Here is a 20,261-nt window from a genome sequence, read left to right on the forward strand (position 1 = left end):
GTGAGTTCACCTCAGCAGTTTCTAATTTGTCAGGTTTCAGAGTAGCAGCCGTGTTAGTCTGTATCCGCAAAAAGAACAGGAGTACTTGTGGCACCTTAGAGACTAACAAATTTATTTGAGCATAAGCTTTCGTGGGCCAAAACCCACTTCATCAGATGCATGCAGTGGACAATACAGTAGATAGACAGACAGACAGGAAACAATGGGTGTTACCATACACACTCTAACGAGAGTGATCAGTTAAGGTGAGCTATTACCAGCAGGAGAGAGAAAATTAAAAAAAAACTTTTTGTAGTGGTAATCAAAATGGTCCATTTGCAGCAGTTGACAAGAAGTTATGAGGAACGGGTGGGGGGGGGGGAAATAAACATGGGGAAATAGTTTTATTTTGTGTAATGACCCATCCACTCCCTGTCTTTATTCAAGCCTAATTTAACGGTGTCCAGTTTGCAAATTAATTCCAATTCAGCAGTCTCTCATTGGAGTCTGTTTTTGAAGTTTTTGTTGTAATATTGCAACTTTTAGGTCTGTAATCAAGTGACCAGGGAGGTTGAAGTGTTCTCCAACTGGTTTTTGAATGTTATAATTCTTGACGTCTGATTTGTGTCTATTTATTCTTTTACGTAGAGACTGTCTGGTTTGGCCAATGTACATGGCAGAGGGACATTGCTGGCACATGATGGCATGTATCACATTGGTAGATGTGCAGGTGAACAAGCCTCTGATAGTGTGGCTGATGCGATTAGGTCCTATGATGATGCCCCCTGAATAGATATGTGGGCAGAGTTGGCAACGGGCTTTGTTCCAAGGATAGGTTCCTGGGTTAGTGTTTTTGTTGTGTGGTCTGTGGTTGCTGGTATTTGGTTCAGGTTGGGGGGCTGTCTGTAGGCAAGGACTAGCCTGTCTCCCAAGATCTGTGAGAGTGATGGATCGTCCTTCAGGATAGGTTGTAGATCCTTGATGCGCTGGAGAGGTTTTAGTTGGTGCCCACTGGGTTTGGAATCACAACAACAAAACAGACCACAGCATTGTCAGTTTCACTCTTTGGCTCATGGCAAAAGTGCCAGCAGCTGTAAAGACCAACTTCACATTTAGGTTTATTTCAGTGTCATAGAAGGTTACCAAAAGTTTGGTGGTGGTTGTTTTTTAAATGAAATCTTACGTTTTGCAGAAGTTGATGGCTTAGGCGCTCTGCTCACTAGAGAAAATTTCATCCCCAGTACTGACAAATATATTTTTCAACCAGTCAGTCAGATATTGTAAGTAAAACATAGTACTGAGTGCTTTCAATTTCCATTTAGTGCCAAAAACCGTAGTTTGGATGGCAACATCTTTTAGATGTCACAGAAAACTACTCAAAATATCATTTCATACTACCTGATACAGGCTACTTTACAACCCAATTTAATCAATCAGATGTCACAGAACTGTCATTTCATACAGTGTCAGTATAAGTTTTGCTCATATAAAATTTACCAATAGCAAAGGTTAGACAGACAAATTTATATATAGTTTTTCCTTAAACTGACTTGCAGTTAATGATGAGAAGGGGAAAAGTTTAAGTTTGGCAAGGGACTGCAGATATCCAGCATTTGCTCTTCCTCTCCTTTCTAAAAATTCCCCTGTGGGACCACAGTATTCCCAAAGAAACTGACCCAAGGCTAGACAGTTTAATTCTTATTATGTAGGGCCTGGAAAAGCTGTGAATTGTGTAAAACTGACAAGACTGGAATCCGATCCTCCTGTGTACACAGCTTTTCTGTGATCCAGGAAGAGGAAGCATGAAATTGACCAGGCTCCTGTCAGTTTCACTCCAGTATAGCAGCTGAAGATTGACAGAGGGGAGAACAGCATATAGGAAAGGAAAGGGGAGCAGAGGACACACACAAAAGAAGGGAGAGAGATGAAAACATTAAAAAAAATCCCACAAGATAGAAGGGAAGAAAATAGATGGAGAGGAAACACAAAGCAGAAATTTACTCCTACATTTTAGGTCACAGACTGACAGCTGAGAAACAATGTTTGTGGAGGTTGTGTTTGTTAGATCTTCCCCTATGTCTGAATATGCACACACGTAGAGGTGTTTTAATATTCCACACTCTCCAGAGAAATAGAAGTGTGAAGCACTGATTTGAGGGAGACTGAGCTTAAAATATCTACTTTAAATCCAATACCATGCTTTTTTTAAGGCAGAAAACAATACTCTGTAATACGCACACACAAAACACTCTAGTATTTACTTGTTTGAAGTAACCACCTGGTTTGCTTTTAAGAGCCAGTTATACAGAGACCTGAGTTTTACTTATAATATGTTATCCAGAATATAAATCAATAAGGAATACTGTGCGAAGAGTTTGTTTTAAAAAAAAAGATGCAAGTTACATGAATAGTCTGTTTTCTATCCAGTAACACTATTTGAGCTTACATCATTACAAGGGGGGTTACGCTAGGCAAACTAAAATTACCACTGAACCTAAAACAATTACTGAAAACACTTTATGAAAAATCTGGTAACTACTGTTTCATTTGCTTTACTTGCACATAAATAATGCTAAAAAAAAATCCCTGCATGCTTATCACAAAAATGTTTCTTTCCCAAAATAAAACTTGTGAACAGGAACTCTGAATCACACAATGCACACAAAATAAAATACATGAACTTATTACTCTGAGACACACCCAGCCTGATTGGATTTACTGGTACTGGATATTCCTTTGCCAGAAACAACTAGCATCAATAAGTGCTAAAACCTGAACTGATATTTCTATTCTAGTTTTAATAAACTTTCCAATGTTTTCAGTAGAAGATAGAGGATGGTGAACATTGACTATAAACTCTCTTGCATAGATAGCCCCATCGAAGTCATGAGGGTTTTGCCATTGACTTCAATAAGACCAGGATTCCACCCGTACAGCTTTAAAAAAAAAAAAAAGTTTTAAAAACATGTTTATTCTTTTCTGGGCTGATTCAGATGTTGCCAAGCCTACAGCTGTAGGAGATGCCAGGTCACAGAGGCTCCACCAAAGCTACCTTGATGTTTACTAGGACTGAGAAATCTGAGATAATACCTACATTTTTCTGAATAATTAAGATGTCTCCTCCTTTAATCATGGCTCTGACTGGAAGGTTTCCCACCCCACACCTTACCTTAGACCTTAGTTCTGCCTGTGCAGCCAATGCATTGATCAGTCCAGTTCCTCCACTGATTATGGTCGCTCACTAGTTGTAGTAGTTCTTCCCAGCTGATGGCAATGCATTCAATATCATCTGTCATGATCTTCTGGAAGTTCTTCCTTGGCCAGTCTCATTTTCACTTCTCCCACAATGCTTGCTTAACATGGCTCCCATCTTCCATTTGGTGTACATGTCCCAGCTACCTGAGCCACCTTACTTGGATCATATTTTCTAACATGTGCTACTCTGTCAGTTCCTGACTCTCCCATTTGTTATTTTGTCTTTCCATGCAATGTATGATGTCATCCTCAGCCATCTGTGATGGGAAGCCTCTAACCTCTTTGTTAGCCATTGTCATTGGCAGGGCTTTGGAGCGGAGCCCAGAGCTGGAGCGTGCAACAGCTCCAGAGCAGTGGAGATGCAGGTTTTTGCCTGGAGCTAGAGCGGAGCCGGAGCACAGCTCCAAAGCCCTGGTCATTGGCCAGGTCTCTTCTCCATACAGTAGCATGCTCAGAACAATCACATGGAATAACCTGACCTTTTGTTTGGTGTGGAGACCTGTTTGACCAAATATTGTTCAGCCTTCCAAAAGTGGTGTTTGCTCTTCCTAATCTCATAAGAATATCTTTAATACACTCCCCACATAGTAGAACTTATCAGAAGTATCCCTTCCACTATCCCCATGCCTCCCCGGTACATCATCTTCTCCCTCACCACATAACATTTTGTGCTCCTCTAAAGCCCAAGAAAGGCCTCCAGCTGAGGCAACCTGGAATTACACCACCACATGAGAGGGCAGGATCTAAATTCTGGTCTCGGCACCACGCACAAGAATTTTAGGCCTTGCAGCAGAGGACCAATTCCTACCCTTTGTTTCCTATCTTTTAATGTTACCGATCCAAGAAAGGACCTTCCCTCTTATCCCATGACAGCTTACTTTGCTTAAGAGCCTTTGGTGAGGGACCTTGTCAAAGGCTTTCTGAAAATCCAAGTACACATATGTCCACATGCTTGTGGATTCCCTTCAAAGAATTCTAGTAAAACTGTGAGGTGTGATTTCCCTTTACAAAAACCATGCTGACTCTTCCAACAATTCACGTTCATTTATGTGTCTGATAATTCTGTTTTTTTACTATAATTTCAACAATTTGCCCTGGTACTGAAGTAGGGTTGCCAAATTTCTACTCGCACAAAACCAAACACCCTTGCCCTGCCCTCTACCCCACCCCTTCACTGAGGCCCCACCCTTTCTCACTCCCTCCCACCCTGCCGCTCACTCGCCCCACCCTCTCTCATTTTCACCAGGCTGGCTCAGGGGGTTGGGGTGCAGGAGGGGGTGAGGGCTCCAGTTGGGAGGTGCAGGCTCTGGGGTGGGGTCAGGGATGAGGCGTTTGGGCTGCAGGAGGGGGCTCCGTGCCAGGGAGTGAAGCCAAGGGGTTTAGAATATGGGAGGGGGCTCTGGGCTGAGGCAGCGGGTTGGTGTGTGGGAGGGCTCCGGCTAGGGGTGCAGACTCTGGGGTGGGGCTGGCAATGAGGGGTTTGGGGCGCCGGAGGAGGTGAGGACTCTGGCTGGGGGGCTCTGGATGAGGGATTTGGTGCAGGAGAGGGCTCCAGGCTGGGGCTGAGGGGCTCTGGCAAGGGGTTTGGGTGCAGGGGGGGGGTGAGTTCTCCAGCTAGGGGTGAGGGCTCTGGGGTAGGGTGGGTATGAGGGGATTGGGGATATAGGGTGTAGGAGGGTGCTCCAGGCTGGAGCTGTGGGATTCGGAGGGCGGGAGGGGATTAGGGCTGGAGAAGGGGGTTAGGGCATGGGAGGGGGGATCAGGGGTGCAGGCTCCAGGCAGCACTTACCTCAGGCAGCTCCCAGAAGCAGCATGTCCCCCGCTCTGGCTCCTGCAGGGAGGCACAGCCAGGCAGCTCTGCGTGTTGTCTCATCCACAGATGCCGCCCCTGCAGTTCCCACTGGCTGCAGTTCCCAGGCAATGGGAACTGCGGAGCTGACGCTTGGGGCGGGGGCAGTGCGTAGAGCCCCCTGGCTGCCCCTATGCCTAGGAGCCAGAGGGGGAACATGCCACTGCTTCTGGGAGCCGCATGGAGCCACAACAGGCAAGGAGCCTGCCTTATCCCCGCTGTGCCACCAACCGGACTTTTAACAGCCCAGTCACCAGTGCTGACCAGAGCCGCCAGGGTCCCTTTTTGACCAACCATTCCAGTCGAAAACCGGACACCTGGCAACCTTATACTGAAGTTAGGCTCACCGGCCTGTAGTTACCGGGATCACCTCTGGATACTTTTTTTAAAATTGTTGTCACATTAAGTATCATCCAGTCATCATGTACTGTAGCTGATTTAAAAGATAGGTTACATACCACTGTTAATAGTTCAGCAATTTCATATTTGAGTTCCTTCAAAACTCTTGGATTTTTTAGCCATTTATAATCTCTTGAAAGCTAGCAGGTGAAGCTCCTTACCTTAATTTTATTTCCTCCCATCAGACAAATGTAGTAGTTCATAACTATAGGGTTGCTAAAAACATTTTAAAAATATATGTACACCACTGTTGTGGTGGTTGGTGATTGTGTGTGATAAACTGTATTTAACAGGCATCTCTGATTTTCTTTCACCTGCCCTCTGTCCACTAATCCAGTTCCACCAGGATTTAGTCCAAACCCACAGAAGACTTTGAACAACTGCCATTTTAAAAAGAAATCCTGGTACGTTTTCCTTCTTTCACTCCATACGAGTTTCTCCACTCTCCACCTCCCTCACCCCAAAAGCCACATTGCCCATGACCCAGGACTGAATATTACCTCTCTATGACCAGTGACAACTTCAAACACAATATTCTCTAGCCTCTTTCAGTTATAATCATCTTAGGTAAAACATTTTCTGATAGAAATAAGTTTATATGCCTTTAAATACGTTTTTTGCTGTGTTACTATAAAAAGCACATGCATGCTGGAAAGACAAAGGAAACTTTTTTTTTGTTCTTTAAGAATGGAAGATATTACGTCTTTGCAGAATTGGAAGTCCATGGCTGGCAGCCCAAATCTGTTTAATCTTTCAGCATAAGGACAGGATATAAGGTCACTGTCAGCTTTTAATTGAAAACATCTTCAAACCAAACTTCTGACATGGATCAGGATTTTTACGTCTTCTTGTGCCACATGACTGCTATCCCAGCTATAACATGAGCTTCCCTGATGCAACATTAATTCCAGATTTAAAACGAGTATGAGCATGGGGCAAGCTGACATGCAAGCTTCCCTTTTTGCCTCACCAATATTCTTATCTCAAGCCTACAGGGACCTCCTCAATAAATGCTCAATTTTGGTCTCCAGACACTGCCAAGTTGTGCCAAACCACGTGCGATGGTTGTGTGATTTAGAGTGCTGCCCATGGGAAGCTGCACACATGAAACTCATTTCATTTACAATCAAAGTTTAAGCCATAGTCAGAAACACAAAAGGAGAGTGTTTCAACCACTCAGCCACCCCGTTCTCCTTGGAAACATTTACATCCCAGTAAATAGAGGCCAAAAACGTCATTGTGCTAAACTGTAAGATCAGAACTTACTATACTGTAAGTTAAGTCTGCTGTTCTACAAAATACAAAAACTTTTGTTTTGAAATTCTCAACTATCTTCAGGCTTTTCTGGGGGGGGGGGAGGGGACCACCCCTTTTTCTGCTACAAAACACACACACCCTCAACAGCTTACCTTTTTAATTTAGCAAGTAATCAATCCTCAATCAAGAGCACCATCCATGAAAGTCTGATTTCTAAAAAAGCCGGAAGCATTTGAAAATTGCAGCATACTGAGCATGAGCAATAGAAAGTGTCATTATTTCTAAATTATGCCCTTCTATGAGATGATCTGCACATGTTTATATTATTTTCAGGTGTACATTAATAGGCACCAGACAACTTTAAACTTAACTTGGGCCCTCTTGACCCCTCATTTTTCTCTCTCTCTCTCTTTTTTTTTTTTAATTAAAGTGAGCATTCGAACATGTTTCATTCAAGTGTCCCCAATTTCTGCTGTTTAGCACCTCAAATATACTGGAGCCTCCAGAGAAAATGAAGTCTGAAATACAGATGACTAAAGTTTGGGTCTAAGTTTTCTTCTTTGCTAATCTGCTACCTGAGTGCACAGGACCCATTAGGACTTCTCCCCACTTCATGGAGAAAAGTTAATCCCTAACTTTTGTAATAATTAAATGGCAAAAAACCCTCACTAAACACAGAATTAAGGGTTCTTACCGATAGCTCCTGCCCTTACAGAACATTGAGTTCAGCAAAACTCAAACTTCTGAAAACCTGGAAATGCAGAGTTATGGTACACACAACCACATTAACCCTGTCCCCTAGAGCTGGCAATAGCCACCGGGAATTACCTGCACGCATTCCAGCTGCATTCAGGGTGTTAAATGTAGCTGAACTGAATGGCGGAAGTAATAGTTGGGGCAGGTTGGTGGAAGTGCATTTGTGATATGAGGAAATCTGGGGATTAATTTGAGGAGGATTGCCAAATTATGACTGTGATATGAAGAGATCTGGGCCTGCAGACCCCAAAGTGTGGGAATCAAAGAAAAGAGGTGCATGTGTATTTTGAGGTTCCAGTCTGCATCATGTCAACACAGAATTGTACAGTCTGGGTCAACAGAAGGGCCCTGGGATTTCCTTGCCATGGATATTGTCATTAGTTAGGTGGGATATGAAAGCAGCCTGTGGTTTAATGATAGCTAGAGAATGATACTGGTTTAAGTGGTATCCTATGTGCAGTTGTGACGGGGTTGTAAAAAAGTGTGAAGTGGCTGTTAAATTTTACAAGTGTGGTATTCTGTCAGGGGGAACAGGTTGAGTGTAAGCCAGGTGCAGGTAGCATCTGTGTGTTGTAGTGAAAAGGCAAAGAGAGTATGTGTGTTATAGGGTATTGCTCAAAGAGGGCAGAGTTAAGGTTGGGTGGGCATTTACCATAACACTCTATTCCCTGGTTTTCAGAAGTCAGAGTTTTTCAGAAAGTAAATTAAGAAAAAGTAATATACACTTTGATGCTTACAGTTGAAGTAAGCTGCTGTAAAGAACAGTTATTTCATTATCTTGTAATAAGCTTTTTGTACAGTTTATGTGGTACATTTGCTTTAGTGGCTCTTCAGCTATTAAAGAATGAATGCCACTGACAATCAGAAGAATTTGTAGCCAATAAGAGATGCTGTCGCAATTCTAAGAGAATACTCAAGGTTTACTGCATATTAATAGGGGCATATGACCACCTCTCGTTTTCTTTAGTGAAACCAAAAGCAAAGATCAGGATAGGGAACAAGGATAAGTCATCACTGACAGATTCCTGTATTGGTCTTTTATAAAGCACTTCAGACTAACTTTATTTTTGTTATTGCAGTGTTCTTAGAATACCCCCCCTCCCCAACCCTTTTAACACTAAAATCATCACAGTGAATGAGCCATATTTCCTCTGAGTATTAGCTTCCGCTGGCTAGACACTGGTTTAATTATAAAAACAGCACCACAAATATGTCCAGAGGCCCTGAGACATTGCAATTAAAGGCTGCTAATTAAAACAAAAAAAGTCACAGTCCACTTACTGTCTAGTCATAAGGAGCTAAAAATATTTTTACTATCCTCTAGAAAAAGACAGCTTTGACACCTCCCTAAATACATCATACCTAAACTCTATTCTACATACAGCATCTTTGAAATTTACTGGAGGTTTTCAACCTTCATAGGAGTCCAATCCAACTGTTTAAAATAAGTGGAAAATCCCACACCAGCTACAAAAGGAGTTGGATCAGACCGTAAACATGCAATACCAAAATAAGAGCTAATATCAAAGATGAAGATAAAGTTTTAATAAAATGAACATATACACTGTACAAATGCACAGAGAATCACCAATAATGGGTAACCCTCCCATCTGTAAAAGTTTTTTTAAATATATCCAACACTTACAAATATATCAGTCATTGCCACTTCAATTTTGCTTACCCTTCATGAAAAGAAAATCAGCCTTTCCTAGACGTCAAGCTTAGGCTGGTCCATTGGGTGGTTGGTTAAGGCAAGTCTTACTGTTTATTATGTTATCATTATCACTTAAGATTTTTATTTAAACACCTTCTTAACTTGAATTTCAACAAAAATATACATCAACACAAAGGGTTTGTTTTATGAAATGTCATCTGTTGATTTAAGCAGGCACAAGTTTCTACTGATAAAAGTGATACAATAAGAAGTTTGTGTGTATGACGCATCTTTGTAATATAATTTAACAACTACATTACAGTTGCATTTAAACCACTAGAGCCAAAAATTGATTAAAAACTCAAGTCCTTGGCAATTTAATCATTGACAAAATATTAACTTTCCATATAAAGTAATCAGCTTCAGACAATTGTCGTCTCACTGCTATGTTTACATTTTTTATTTGTTTTTAAAATAGTTGCATACTAGGCAAGGTTTTCTAATTTTAGCACTTTGTGGTTTCACACAGAAAACAATATATCTGGAATCCTGCAAATGCTATTACAGATTGACGTTGTAACATTTCCAAATATCAATGCTATTCAGGATATCCAAGTATCTTTCGTTAAAAAAAAAAAAAACCACACACACAACACGCATGCATAGACTGCCCAACAATGCCTCCAGAAGCATGCAAGTTGTGGGAAATATATTCGCTGCATGGACTCCAAGAGCACATCAGCTTTCAGATGACATCATAGAAGACCAAAACACCTGATTACCAGACAGATTTAGAAGGATGGGGGGAAATCGACACCACTCCATATGAATTACATCCTTAACTCTATGCTAATAGGCAGACATTCAGCTACCTTGCTTTATATAAGGCTGTCTGCTCATTTTAAGAAATTATGCCTTAAAATAAAAAAAAATGTTTTCCAAAAAAGAAAAACTTTTGGGGCACACGTTCTCTTTTTAAATCTCCAAAAAATATTTTTAAATTCCCTGTACAGAGGTTTGTTACAATGACTTGTTTTCAGTCTTCCCAGTACACAAAGCAGGAGGGTTTGGGTACAGAAGAACAGGAATGACCATATTCAAGTGTAGTTAGATACTGTTTCTGTCCCCTCTTACACCTTTAACATAAACACTGTCATCTCTGGGAGAGGGGGACAACCCTGTATCCCAAAAGCGCTTGCAGTAATTCCATAAGGTTTTGTTTGTTTGTTTGTTTTAAGTATCAGTCATAAAATAGCCTAGAACACAACCTCACAGAGGCCTTTGGTACATGGCACATAACAAATTAGAGCCCTGGCATATTTTTGCCATGAGTCCTCAGTACAAAGAAGCCTCGGTACCTCACTCCCCATAGGGACCACACCTGCAACCCCGGGGCAAGGCAACCTGCCAGAGAGCATTGCTCTGTGCAAGGCAGAGGAGCACAAGGATGGGGCCTCGGCTCCCTTTTGTTTCCTTACCTGCCATCGGGGAGCCCAGGAAGGCCGGCACGGACAGCAGCAGAGGCAGCAGCACCGGGAGACCCGTTCGCAGGGCCGGGCGGCGGGCGATGCACCCAGGCTGACCCGGGCACCAGAACACCAGCGTCACCAAAGCAACCATGAAGCATGTCATCCCATCCATGGCAAAGCGCAGCCTCAAGTCATCGCTGCCCCGCTGGGCAGCCCCCGAAAGCCAAGGCTGGGCTGGCTCGGCGCCTCCTCCTCGGCACATCCACCCCGCAGGGCTCCCGTGCATGGGGCGGGGGCTGCAGCGCCCCCAGCCCCCCCAGGAGAACCAGGGCAGCTGCCCGGCGCAGGGGCGGTGTGGGGGGAGGGAAGGGGGAGTCTCACACGGGGAGGGGGAGGGGGTTGCACGGCAGCCCCGGGCGCAGGCAGCGAGCACTCGGCGCAGCAATAGCCCCGCGGGCAGAGGGGCTCCTCCTCCTCCTCCTCCTGCCGGCCGTCGCTCCCGGTGCCAGCCGCTGCAGGAGGCTCCTGGCTCCTGCTGCTTACGGCCCGTCTCGGCTCCTCACGTGGGTCGGGGCGGCGGCGGCTGCGGCTGCTCTATCCCAGTCGCCGCGGCGGGCCCCAGCTCCTCCCGGAGACGCGCTGAGACCCCGGCGGCGGGGAGCGGAGCGGAGCGGGGCGGCCCGGCACCTGCGGGAGCGTGTGAAAGGGAGGCGGAGGAGCGCGCGCGCGCGCGCCCGCTTTCCGCACCGGGCCCGGCTCGCGCCCCTGCTCCCCGCGCGCGCGCACAACCCAGAGCCAGGCGGGGACGCCGCCGCGCACCGCCGGCCGGGGCAGCTTGGCGCGCGCAGGGGGCGGGGCCAAGGCCCACACTGGGGGATGCAGGGGAGGGGCCGGTGACGTCGCCAGGCTCCGTCTCCTGCTGCTGCTGCCCTTGGAATTGTTCGGGCGCGGCGCAGGGAGCGGGTGGGCGCTGCTGCCCCTTCACGGGGGGGAGGCAGGTGGCCCCAGTGGCTGTGCCCAGTGGAGCTCGCACCCGGCTCCCAGGGGTGGGAGGTGAGAAGCAGCCGTCCTGCCCTCCAAGCGGGGGTGGGGACGGGGTGGGCTGTTGGGTGGCCAACCTGTCCTCGTAAGAAAAAGTTAACTTCCAGAAACGTGACAGGGGGTGGGGCTGGTCTATGCCAGAGACTCCGGTTGCTCTGGCTACTACAAAAACAGCGAGGATGGCCCCTTAAAGACTAAGCGATTTATTTGGGCATAAGCTTTTGTGGGCAAAACCCCCACTTCTTCCAATGCAAATGCTTGTGGCTACTGCATTACTCAAGGATGGTTAGGTGACCTGGTGTAGGCATGGCTAGGTCAGAGGAAGAGTTCTTCCATCAAACTAGCCACTGCCTCTCAGACAGGTGGATCAGCGACCTTGATGGAAGAATGCCCTCCACTGATGTCTTTGAATCATGATTTGAGGACTTCAGTAACTCAGCCAGAGGTTAGGGAGTGGGTGGGTGAGTTTCTGTTGCCCACAGCATGCAGATTAGGTGATCATGCTGGTTCCTTCTGGCCTTAAAGTCTGTGAGTCTATGTAGAAAGTGTCTGCACTAGAGCAGCACACAGCTGCAGCACCAAAGTTGTGCCACTGTTGTGGCTGTAGCCAGGGCCAGCTCCAGACCCCAGCACGCCAAGCGCACGCTTGGGGCAGCATCCCGCGGGAGGGCGGCAGGCGGCTCCAGTGGATCTCCCGCAGACATGCCTGCGGAGGGTCCGCTGGTCCCACGGCTCCGGTGGAGCATCCGCAGGCATGCCTGCGGGAGGTCCACTGGAGCCGCGGGACCAGCGGACCCTCCGCAAGCACATCTGCGGGAGGTCCACCGGAGCCGCGGGACCGGCGACCGCCAGAGCGCCCCCCGTGGCGTGCCGCCGTGCTTGGGGCAGCGCAAATCCTAGAGCCGCCCCTGGCTGTAGCATAGATGTGGCCGTAGTCATTCCAACAAACAGTGGGATAGACAGGGATGGTGAAGCCTTGTTCATCCCTTAAATGGTGGCTGACAGCACCAGAAGGATTCATATTCAAAACACAAAATACTTTATAGTGGTGGAGTTAGTAGTTGCAGTCCCACAACCATGCCTCGTAGGCATCATACTCTTCCCAAAAGTGAGAGCTTAAATCCCTTAACCCAAATATCAAAAAGCAGGTAATGTTGAATGAAAGTCACTCTACTGCCATGTACATCCACATCTACATCTCGTACAGAGTTTTAGAATTGAAATTATAAACATCAAACATGAGAAAAAAAACCATCATAAGAATGGCCATACTGGGTCAGACCAAAGGTCCATCTAGCCCAGTATCCTGTCTTCAGACAGTGGCCAATGCCAAGTTCCCCAGAGGGAATGAACAGAACAGGTTATCATCAAGTGATCCATTTCCTGTTGCTTATTCCCAGGTTCTGGCAAACAGAGGCTAGGGACACCATCCCTGCCCATCCTGGCTAATAGCCATTGATGGACCTATCCTCCATGAATTTATCTAGCTCTTTTTTAAACCCTGTTATAGTCTTGGCCTTCACAAAATCCTCTGGCAAGGAGTTCCACAGGCTGACTGTGTTGACTGTGCATCTTTAAGGTTACATTTATCTGACAGGACACCCACACAACCTTAACTCTGCCCTTGTAAGGAAAACCATAAGGACAACCACAAGGAACTCCAAAGAACAAAGTACCTTACCCTCACTAACAAAATTACAAAGGCCATTTCACCACAGCTTCTAATAACAGGAGTCCAACAATACTCAGTATAGTCACGGAGCAAATGCAGCTGGCTGAAAGGTATCACATTGGAACACTGAGCTGCCTCGCCTTGTTTCCAGCTGCACAGCCACAATTAAACAGGTTAACAACATATCGGGGGATTTCCTAATGTTATTTTCCAATAGTTGACACTGTTTGGGTAGAAATTTCCCAAGTGGTACTGCCGCAAAGACACTTGAAGCCTGGAAGCTCAGAATTTGGGGTAAACACCCAGGATTCAGTGATAAAGAAACAATATTGCCCCCAGGAAATCTGCCATACTCTCAATTATTACTGTTGAACATGGTTTGGTGGAAGGGGCGGGGAAATCTTGCTAGAAAAGTAAAAGTAAGAATTTTGGTCCTCTAATTGTCTTGCTTACGGTACCTAATATAAAATACATAGAACTTTTCTCTTTCTCAAACTTTCACGTCAGGGATCCAGACTCAAACTGGGCAACTAGCTGTTTGGGAAATGATAATTCCCTCCACCCACTTCTCACCAGCAACTCCACACAATCCCTCTCCTTCAAGAATGTCACTTTTATCCCTCACCCTAGTTCCCAGACCTTTGTCTTAGGTTTCCAGCTCTTTGGTTCTTTGTTTACAAACTGCTCCATTGAGCTCAATGGGGGTCAGAAGCAGGACATTAAAATGAATGTTAGCATTGCCCCTCCGCTGTAGGTAAATGGGTGGCTATCTGAAGCTACTGTCCTTTTTCCAATATACAAGCAACCCTTGCTTGAATTAATGCCTTGTATCCATAGAGTACCTCCTTTACAACAGTCAAGTAGACAGAAAGAACATATAATATTCATACATTATTATAGGACACGAAGTTGCCCTATCATCCATGAATACTGAGAAACTGAAAATAATTCTATACATATTTAGCGAAGTCAACTATTATATGGAAAAGAGTAGAGATCAAACTGCTGGAGAGTTGATTTCAATAAGGATTAGAATCAATTCCTGCACTACGGAAGCTTATGCAAAACCACCAGACCTAGTTTATAATGAACGTGACCCTTAAGAGGAATCAGCTTTAGGTACATATTTACTAAAAATAAATTTGTTCAATCCTCACCTAGATAGATTGTTCATTGAGAAAGTAGCCATTCATACATGCTGCCTTTAATATCCTTCCCAAAACATTTAGTAAACAAACCCTCCCATCACATTATATTATATGCCTTTTCAAAGTCAATAAATATTGGCAGCAAATATCCAAACCTTGCAGAATCCTTCCTCATGTGTTTCCAATCTTGATGACAGAATCCAATGTACATCGTCCATTCCTGAAGCCACTTTGACTTCATACAAAAAGACAAGATTTCCCCTAAATAAAGCATACATCAAAGATTAATCAAACACCATGTTAACTCACATAACTGACTGGATAAAGCAATAGATCTGGGAGATCCTTGGATCAGTGACTTCTCTCTACCAGCATTCAAGGTAAGAATTAAAAAAGCCCACATCTAATCACTATATTTATGGCCAGACTTTCAATAAGAGATACTGGTAGCAGAGCTCTTTTGAAAATCTGGCCTATAATTTTCACCTTTAGTCCTGTTGACACAGGGCTGCACAATACTACTAGTAGTTTGACCTTCTTGAGCTAAACAGCTCTTTTCCCCCTTCTTCAGAGTTTATCCCAGTCTCCCTGGTGAAGTGAGACTTAATCATAGATTATCAGGCTTGGAAGGGACTTCAGGAGATCATCTAGTCCAACCCCCTGCTCAAAGTGGAACCAATCCTCAAATGGCCCCCTCAAGGATTGAGCTCACAACCCTGGATTTAGCAGGCCAATGCTCAAACCACTGAACTATCCCTTCCTCCCATGTGCTCCAGAAGCTCCATCCATGTACCCCAAAACAGGATATTAGCACTCAGTTCCCATCCCAATTGCCCATGGTCACTCACTTCCCCCTTTCCGGAGTCTTTCCATCCTTCTTATCTCTAGGTCTCCTTACAAGCTCTCCCTCACAGGTTCTCCCTGGGTTGTTTCCACAGCATTCTTGATGGAGAGCCCTACTCCATCTTACATTATCTCCCATCTCTCTAGACTAAGCAAGAAATTTGCTTTATATAGCCTAGTCTTTCCCAGCCCAGTCACATGGTTCCTGCATTATCCTTCCCATTAGTCCCTCCAAACAACATCCCCCAGAATGCTCTTTCCTTGTTCAGGGCTGAACCTGGGACTGGAGCTATTCTTGTGTTGTAGCCTTGTTTCTTTCTTTCTTTTGTTTATTTGTATTGTGGTAGCACCTAGGAGCCCCAGTCATGGAGCAGAACCCCATTGTGCTAAGGTCTGTACAAACACAGAACAAAAAGACAGCCCTATCTCAAAGAATTCACAAGCTAAGTAATCTTTAAAGGACCAGCACACACACCATTACAAGCAGACATGGTAACAGTATAAAGAAAATATTTGAAAAGTGTTAATTGTGAAGGAGAAGGGTTATTTAGAGCAGTACATGGGGGCATAACAAGTAGTAATGGAATGACACTATGAAATGGAAAATACAATCTGAATATCGGGACTCTCAGTGAGATATATTCAGCAATGGAATAGCTTCCTCAAGGAAAGTGATGGTAACGTCGTCTCTTGGGACATTTAATACTAGACTGGATAGAACACTAGAAAATGTGTCATAGGGAGCAAGACTAATGACCTGAAAGATGGTTTTCCTCTCTAACTTGAATGACTCAGTTATAAAAATGAGCCAAAACCTATAGTGTTATTAAATCACCTCTCATCTACAACCGGATTGTGAACTGTATAAGCATCTGAAATATGCTACCAACACGGTGGTTTCGTCATTACTCTCCTATAGATTTTATGTTGATGGATATTAGTATATGAATAGAACTACTGACTGCAGATAAATGAAATATGTATTCAGGTATTGTAGTATTCTCTTTGTGTGTATATAAACTGAAAGGAACAGAAATAATGGAAATAAATTTCTTTCCTTAAAATGAGAGAGTAGAGAAAAGCAAACTGAAGATTGATTTAACCCTTCAGAGACACTACTGTCATACATATTCTCCTAAGCAATTCTGTAAAGCATTTGTCTGGCATAGCCTCCTGAGCATTTGATTATATTCAAAGTGTTAAAATAAAGATGAAAGCATGACAAAGTGCATCTATTCTCAATCCTGCTTGTTCGGGACAACACAAGTAGGCATTTGCGGGATCAGGGCCTAAGCATGTTAATAGTTAATGTAAGCGGATATAAGATCTTGAGACTTATCTGTTTTAAACGTTAGAATGGTGTGCACACAGGCCCGCTCTAAAATTCTCATCCAGTAGGGATCTATATTTTCAACTGCTGTTTCTGAGTTGCCTGGAGTAGTCTGGCTGAGCCACATTTGCAACTGCAAAGTAGCAAGGGAGGGGCTGGTATAGTCCCTAATTACAATTTTTCAGCTGGGCCATGGGGGAGTCACAAAAGAGACTAAGCCTGGCCCCCATGAATAGTTAAGAAGGCACCAGGTGCAACTTCTGCTGACATTCAAAGTCACAGCTAGAAAGTTTACTGAAATGAGCAGCTGCATTTTCTGAACACAAAGGCTTTCCTCCTCTGATTCTTTTCAGTGATATTTTACACAACATACAATTAAGGTCAGGTAAAGGACATGTTAATTAATGTCCCTCTCAGTGAAAACTACATTTTAGGCACTAAATTCTACATGGTTATTGTTTCTGACAAAGTTTCACTTTTAAATTCCATTTGAGTCACCAATGAGGTTCAGAATTTCTCAAAATAGTATATGGACACAGTTCCATATTTTCAATAAATGTTCTCCATGCAACTAGTGTTTACAGGTCTCAAAACTTAGACCAACTCTGCATCCTTTTAAATATATTCACTGTATTTTACTTCATTTTGTGGTGTTACAATTTGAAAAAAATTACACTAATAGCCCAATTTTATGCAATTATACTAATGCAAAACATTGTTAAATTGAATCCCCATTACCTACATCCTAATTCTCTGGGCTGCCTCACTTTCAGATTATAATCTAAAGTCTGCACATCAGAGAAAATGCTGTTATTGTAATATGAAACCTCCTTCCCAGTTATTTTTCCACCATCTTTCACCATACAAACTGTTTTTATTGTCTGCAGCCAGAGGCACACTGAAGAAATCCAATTTAGCATCATAGGCCTGCAGTACATATATTTTAGATAGGCTTTCTGTTGTATTATCGTGGTAATGACCCAAATCCACTTGCACCGTAATTGCATCTATAAATGTCTCTTGTCCTGCATATGTAAAACCAGAGTGTGGCTGGCCCTGCATGGGTTCACAAGGGGAGGGAGGAGAAAAGGCAGAGGGAGCATTTCCCCACTTTTATGCTCCTGTGTAGGGGCCAGCGACAATGGCTATGGCTATGCTGCAGCATAGCACTGCCACAGTCTCAGGCTAACTGCCTGAACTTGGACCCAGGATGTCAGGCAGGCTTGTACTCAGATGGCTAGCCTTAGCCCCCGCCCATGCTGCAGCATCCACCCTGCAATTTTTCGCATGCTAGATGAAGCTGAGCTAGCACAAGTCTGTTTACCGTGCTGGGACACAGTGTACCTTGCAGTGTAGACATATCCAGTGTGGCTTTGGAGTGCCGGCGATGCACAAGGCTAGCACTGTGGTGATGCCAGCAGTATTTCCAATCCCAAGTCTTAAAAAATGTTGAGAACTGCTTAAAAATAATAAACGTGGGCTCTTTTTTATTTACCGTCTGGTTTTTGAGCCTTTATGGTTCATGTTTTTCAGCTTTTCTCCAAATCCATGAAGGCTAGAAACTTAATTTTTCTTAAATGAAAGCTCAGCTTCTCTCAGAGTCAAAAGATTCTAGGATCTGGGACGTCCAGAAAAACAGCAAATATCACAAAACTCATGAGAGATGGCAGCACTGTGCTAGTTTCCCTCCAAATAAAGTGAGGAAGCAGTCCCAACCTGGCACATGTGCTGCCTTTTGAAAGGGTAGGGAAAATGTGCACTTTCCTGATGCCCTAGGAGGATTCCTGGCTGACTCCCGCTGCAGTATATCTGTGTCTGCACCCCTTCCCCAGTGGATGGCTGGGCTTGAAAGGGACAGGCCAGCCACAATGGCCACAACCCTTTAGTTACAACTGTTTGTCATAGCCTACATGGCTATTATTTGACTTCACATGTGTGCCATTTGAATGCTGTTTTGGTCTTCTAGCCCATATATGCTTACAGGCGTCCATGCAGGATTCTTTGCAGCGTATGACTTTTCAGTCTGGGTGGGGCAAGATCCTCCAAGAGCTATGAGAATCCCTCCCTCCTGCCACCTCTACATTACTGAGCCAAGCTAGTTTACCATACCAAGCATGACCTCAACCATGTATTTTTCCCATCAGTTTTATATTTAATGTCTGAAAGCCTCCACTCTTCATCTGTATGGTCATGGTGCAAACACAAGTGCACCAGTCATACAGGTTAATTCTTGAATCTATACGTTAAACAAATGCAGGAGTCATCACTCAGAATTAGAGATGACGCTGAACCAGAACCCTGGAGCTGTACACTCAAACTCTGTTTGGGGGCAAAGTGAGGATTGTAATCCAAACCTGGATTAAAGTTTTAGAATAGAGATGATGGCTGCACAAGAACCCAAGGCATGAACAAGCCCAAACTATGCGGAAGGAGGGAGCTGACATCCAGATCTAAATTTTTCAGATTCAGCCCATCTCTAATCAGAATGCTGTTCCAAAGGAATCATCACTCATCTAGGAGTCAGTCTCCCAAACACATCCTGTGATGAATTCTTCTGCATCTGGGATTTCAGATGCCCAAGGACCTGAGTCAGGTCCTGTTGAAGTTAATGGGAGTCTTGCTCTTGACTTCAGGCTGAGCCTGATAAAGTCCTTACCTATTGTAGAGTTTCAGTTAAGAACCGTACGTATCTCATGATCTGTACAAACACTGGGACTGTTGTGTTTTATTATGCTGAAAGGAATGTATTATGTATCTCTGAAGAAGACCTCAGAAGAACTAAACTTAATCCCTAGAGCTGGTAAGAAAATGAGGGTTTTTTCTGTAGAAAATTTCAATTTGTGGGGTAAAAATTTGAGTACCAAAATAGTTTGGCGAAAAATTGAAATAGTTTGTTTCAGAAATGCCGCTAAGGTTGTAGTTTGGGTCCTCATGCTCCCATTTCCTCTATAGGCTGGGCTCCCTAGTCAGACCATATGTCCTGGGATGCACCATGGTCTCCCTTCTTGGAGAGGAGAGATAGTGCACCATAGGAATATCTTGCCAAGGCACATCATGGCAGATGGAGTCTGTCTGGGCAGCTCAGAAAAGAGAATGAGGACACCTGTGAGACACCTGAACTACAACTCTCATGAGGCACCACAGAAGTATTTCTGAATCTAAATATTTCAGTTTGGGGCCAAAATATTTCAGTACTGGAATTTTTGCTAAAAATTGGAAATTTTCTATGGAAAAAAAGAGAGCTCACTTCTGTGTGTTTGCTTTACATTTCACCTTCAGCATGGTAATAATATATCTTAATCATGTTTTCTCTACAGCATCAGCAACTGGTGACTTTGAAGGCTGACTTTAGCCAAAAAGGTAGAATTCTTCTATCTCAGTTTGTTGAGTGTGCTCCTATTGTGGTTCTCTCTTACATCACTGGAGATAATACTCATATTGGTGATTTTCTTGCATGCTATATCTTTGTAATGGATACTTACTGTTAGAACAGGACATGGGTTTTTGTGGGTGTGTCTACACTACAGTTAAAAACCCGTGGCTGGCCTTTCCCAGCTGACTCGGGCTCATGGGGCTTGGGCTAAGGGGCAGTTTAATTGCGGTGTAGAT

General features: G+C 44.2%; 1 protein-coding gene across 6 annotated transcripts in view; it reads right to left on the minus strand.

The window, feature by feature from the left end:
- KIAA1549 (KIAA1549 ortholog) overlaps window positions 1-11,264 on the minus strand; it is a 217,881-nt gene extending 206,617 nt beyond the window's left edge. For all 6 annotated transcript variants that reach the window (XM_039519516.1, XM_039519514.1, XM_039519513.1 and 3 more), the window contains exon 1: window positions 10,628-11,264. In XM_039519516.1, the coding sequence (XP_039375450.1) occupies window positions 10,628-10,904 (277 nt within the window). In that variant the 5' untranslated portion in view covers window positions 10,905-11,264. The remainder of the gene's footprint in view (window positions 1-10,627) is intronic.
- Between the last annotated feature and the right edge of the window lie 8,997 nt (window positions 11,265-20,261).

The sequence above is a fragment of the Mauremys reevesii genome, linkage group 1, assembly GCF_016161935.1.
Source record: "Mauremys reevesii isolate NIE-2019 linkage group 1, ASM1616193v1, whole genome shotgun sequence".
In the NCBI taxonomy this organism is placed as follows: domain Eukaryota; kingdom Metazoa; phylum Chordata; order Testudines; family Geoemydidae; genus Mauremys; species Mauremys reevesii.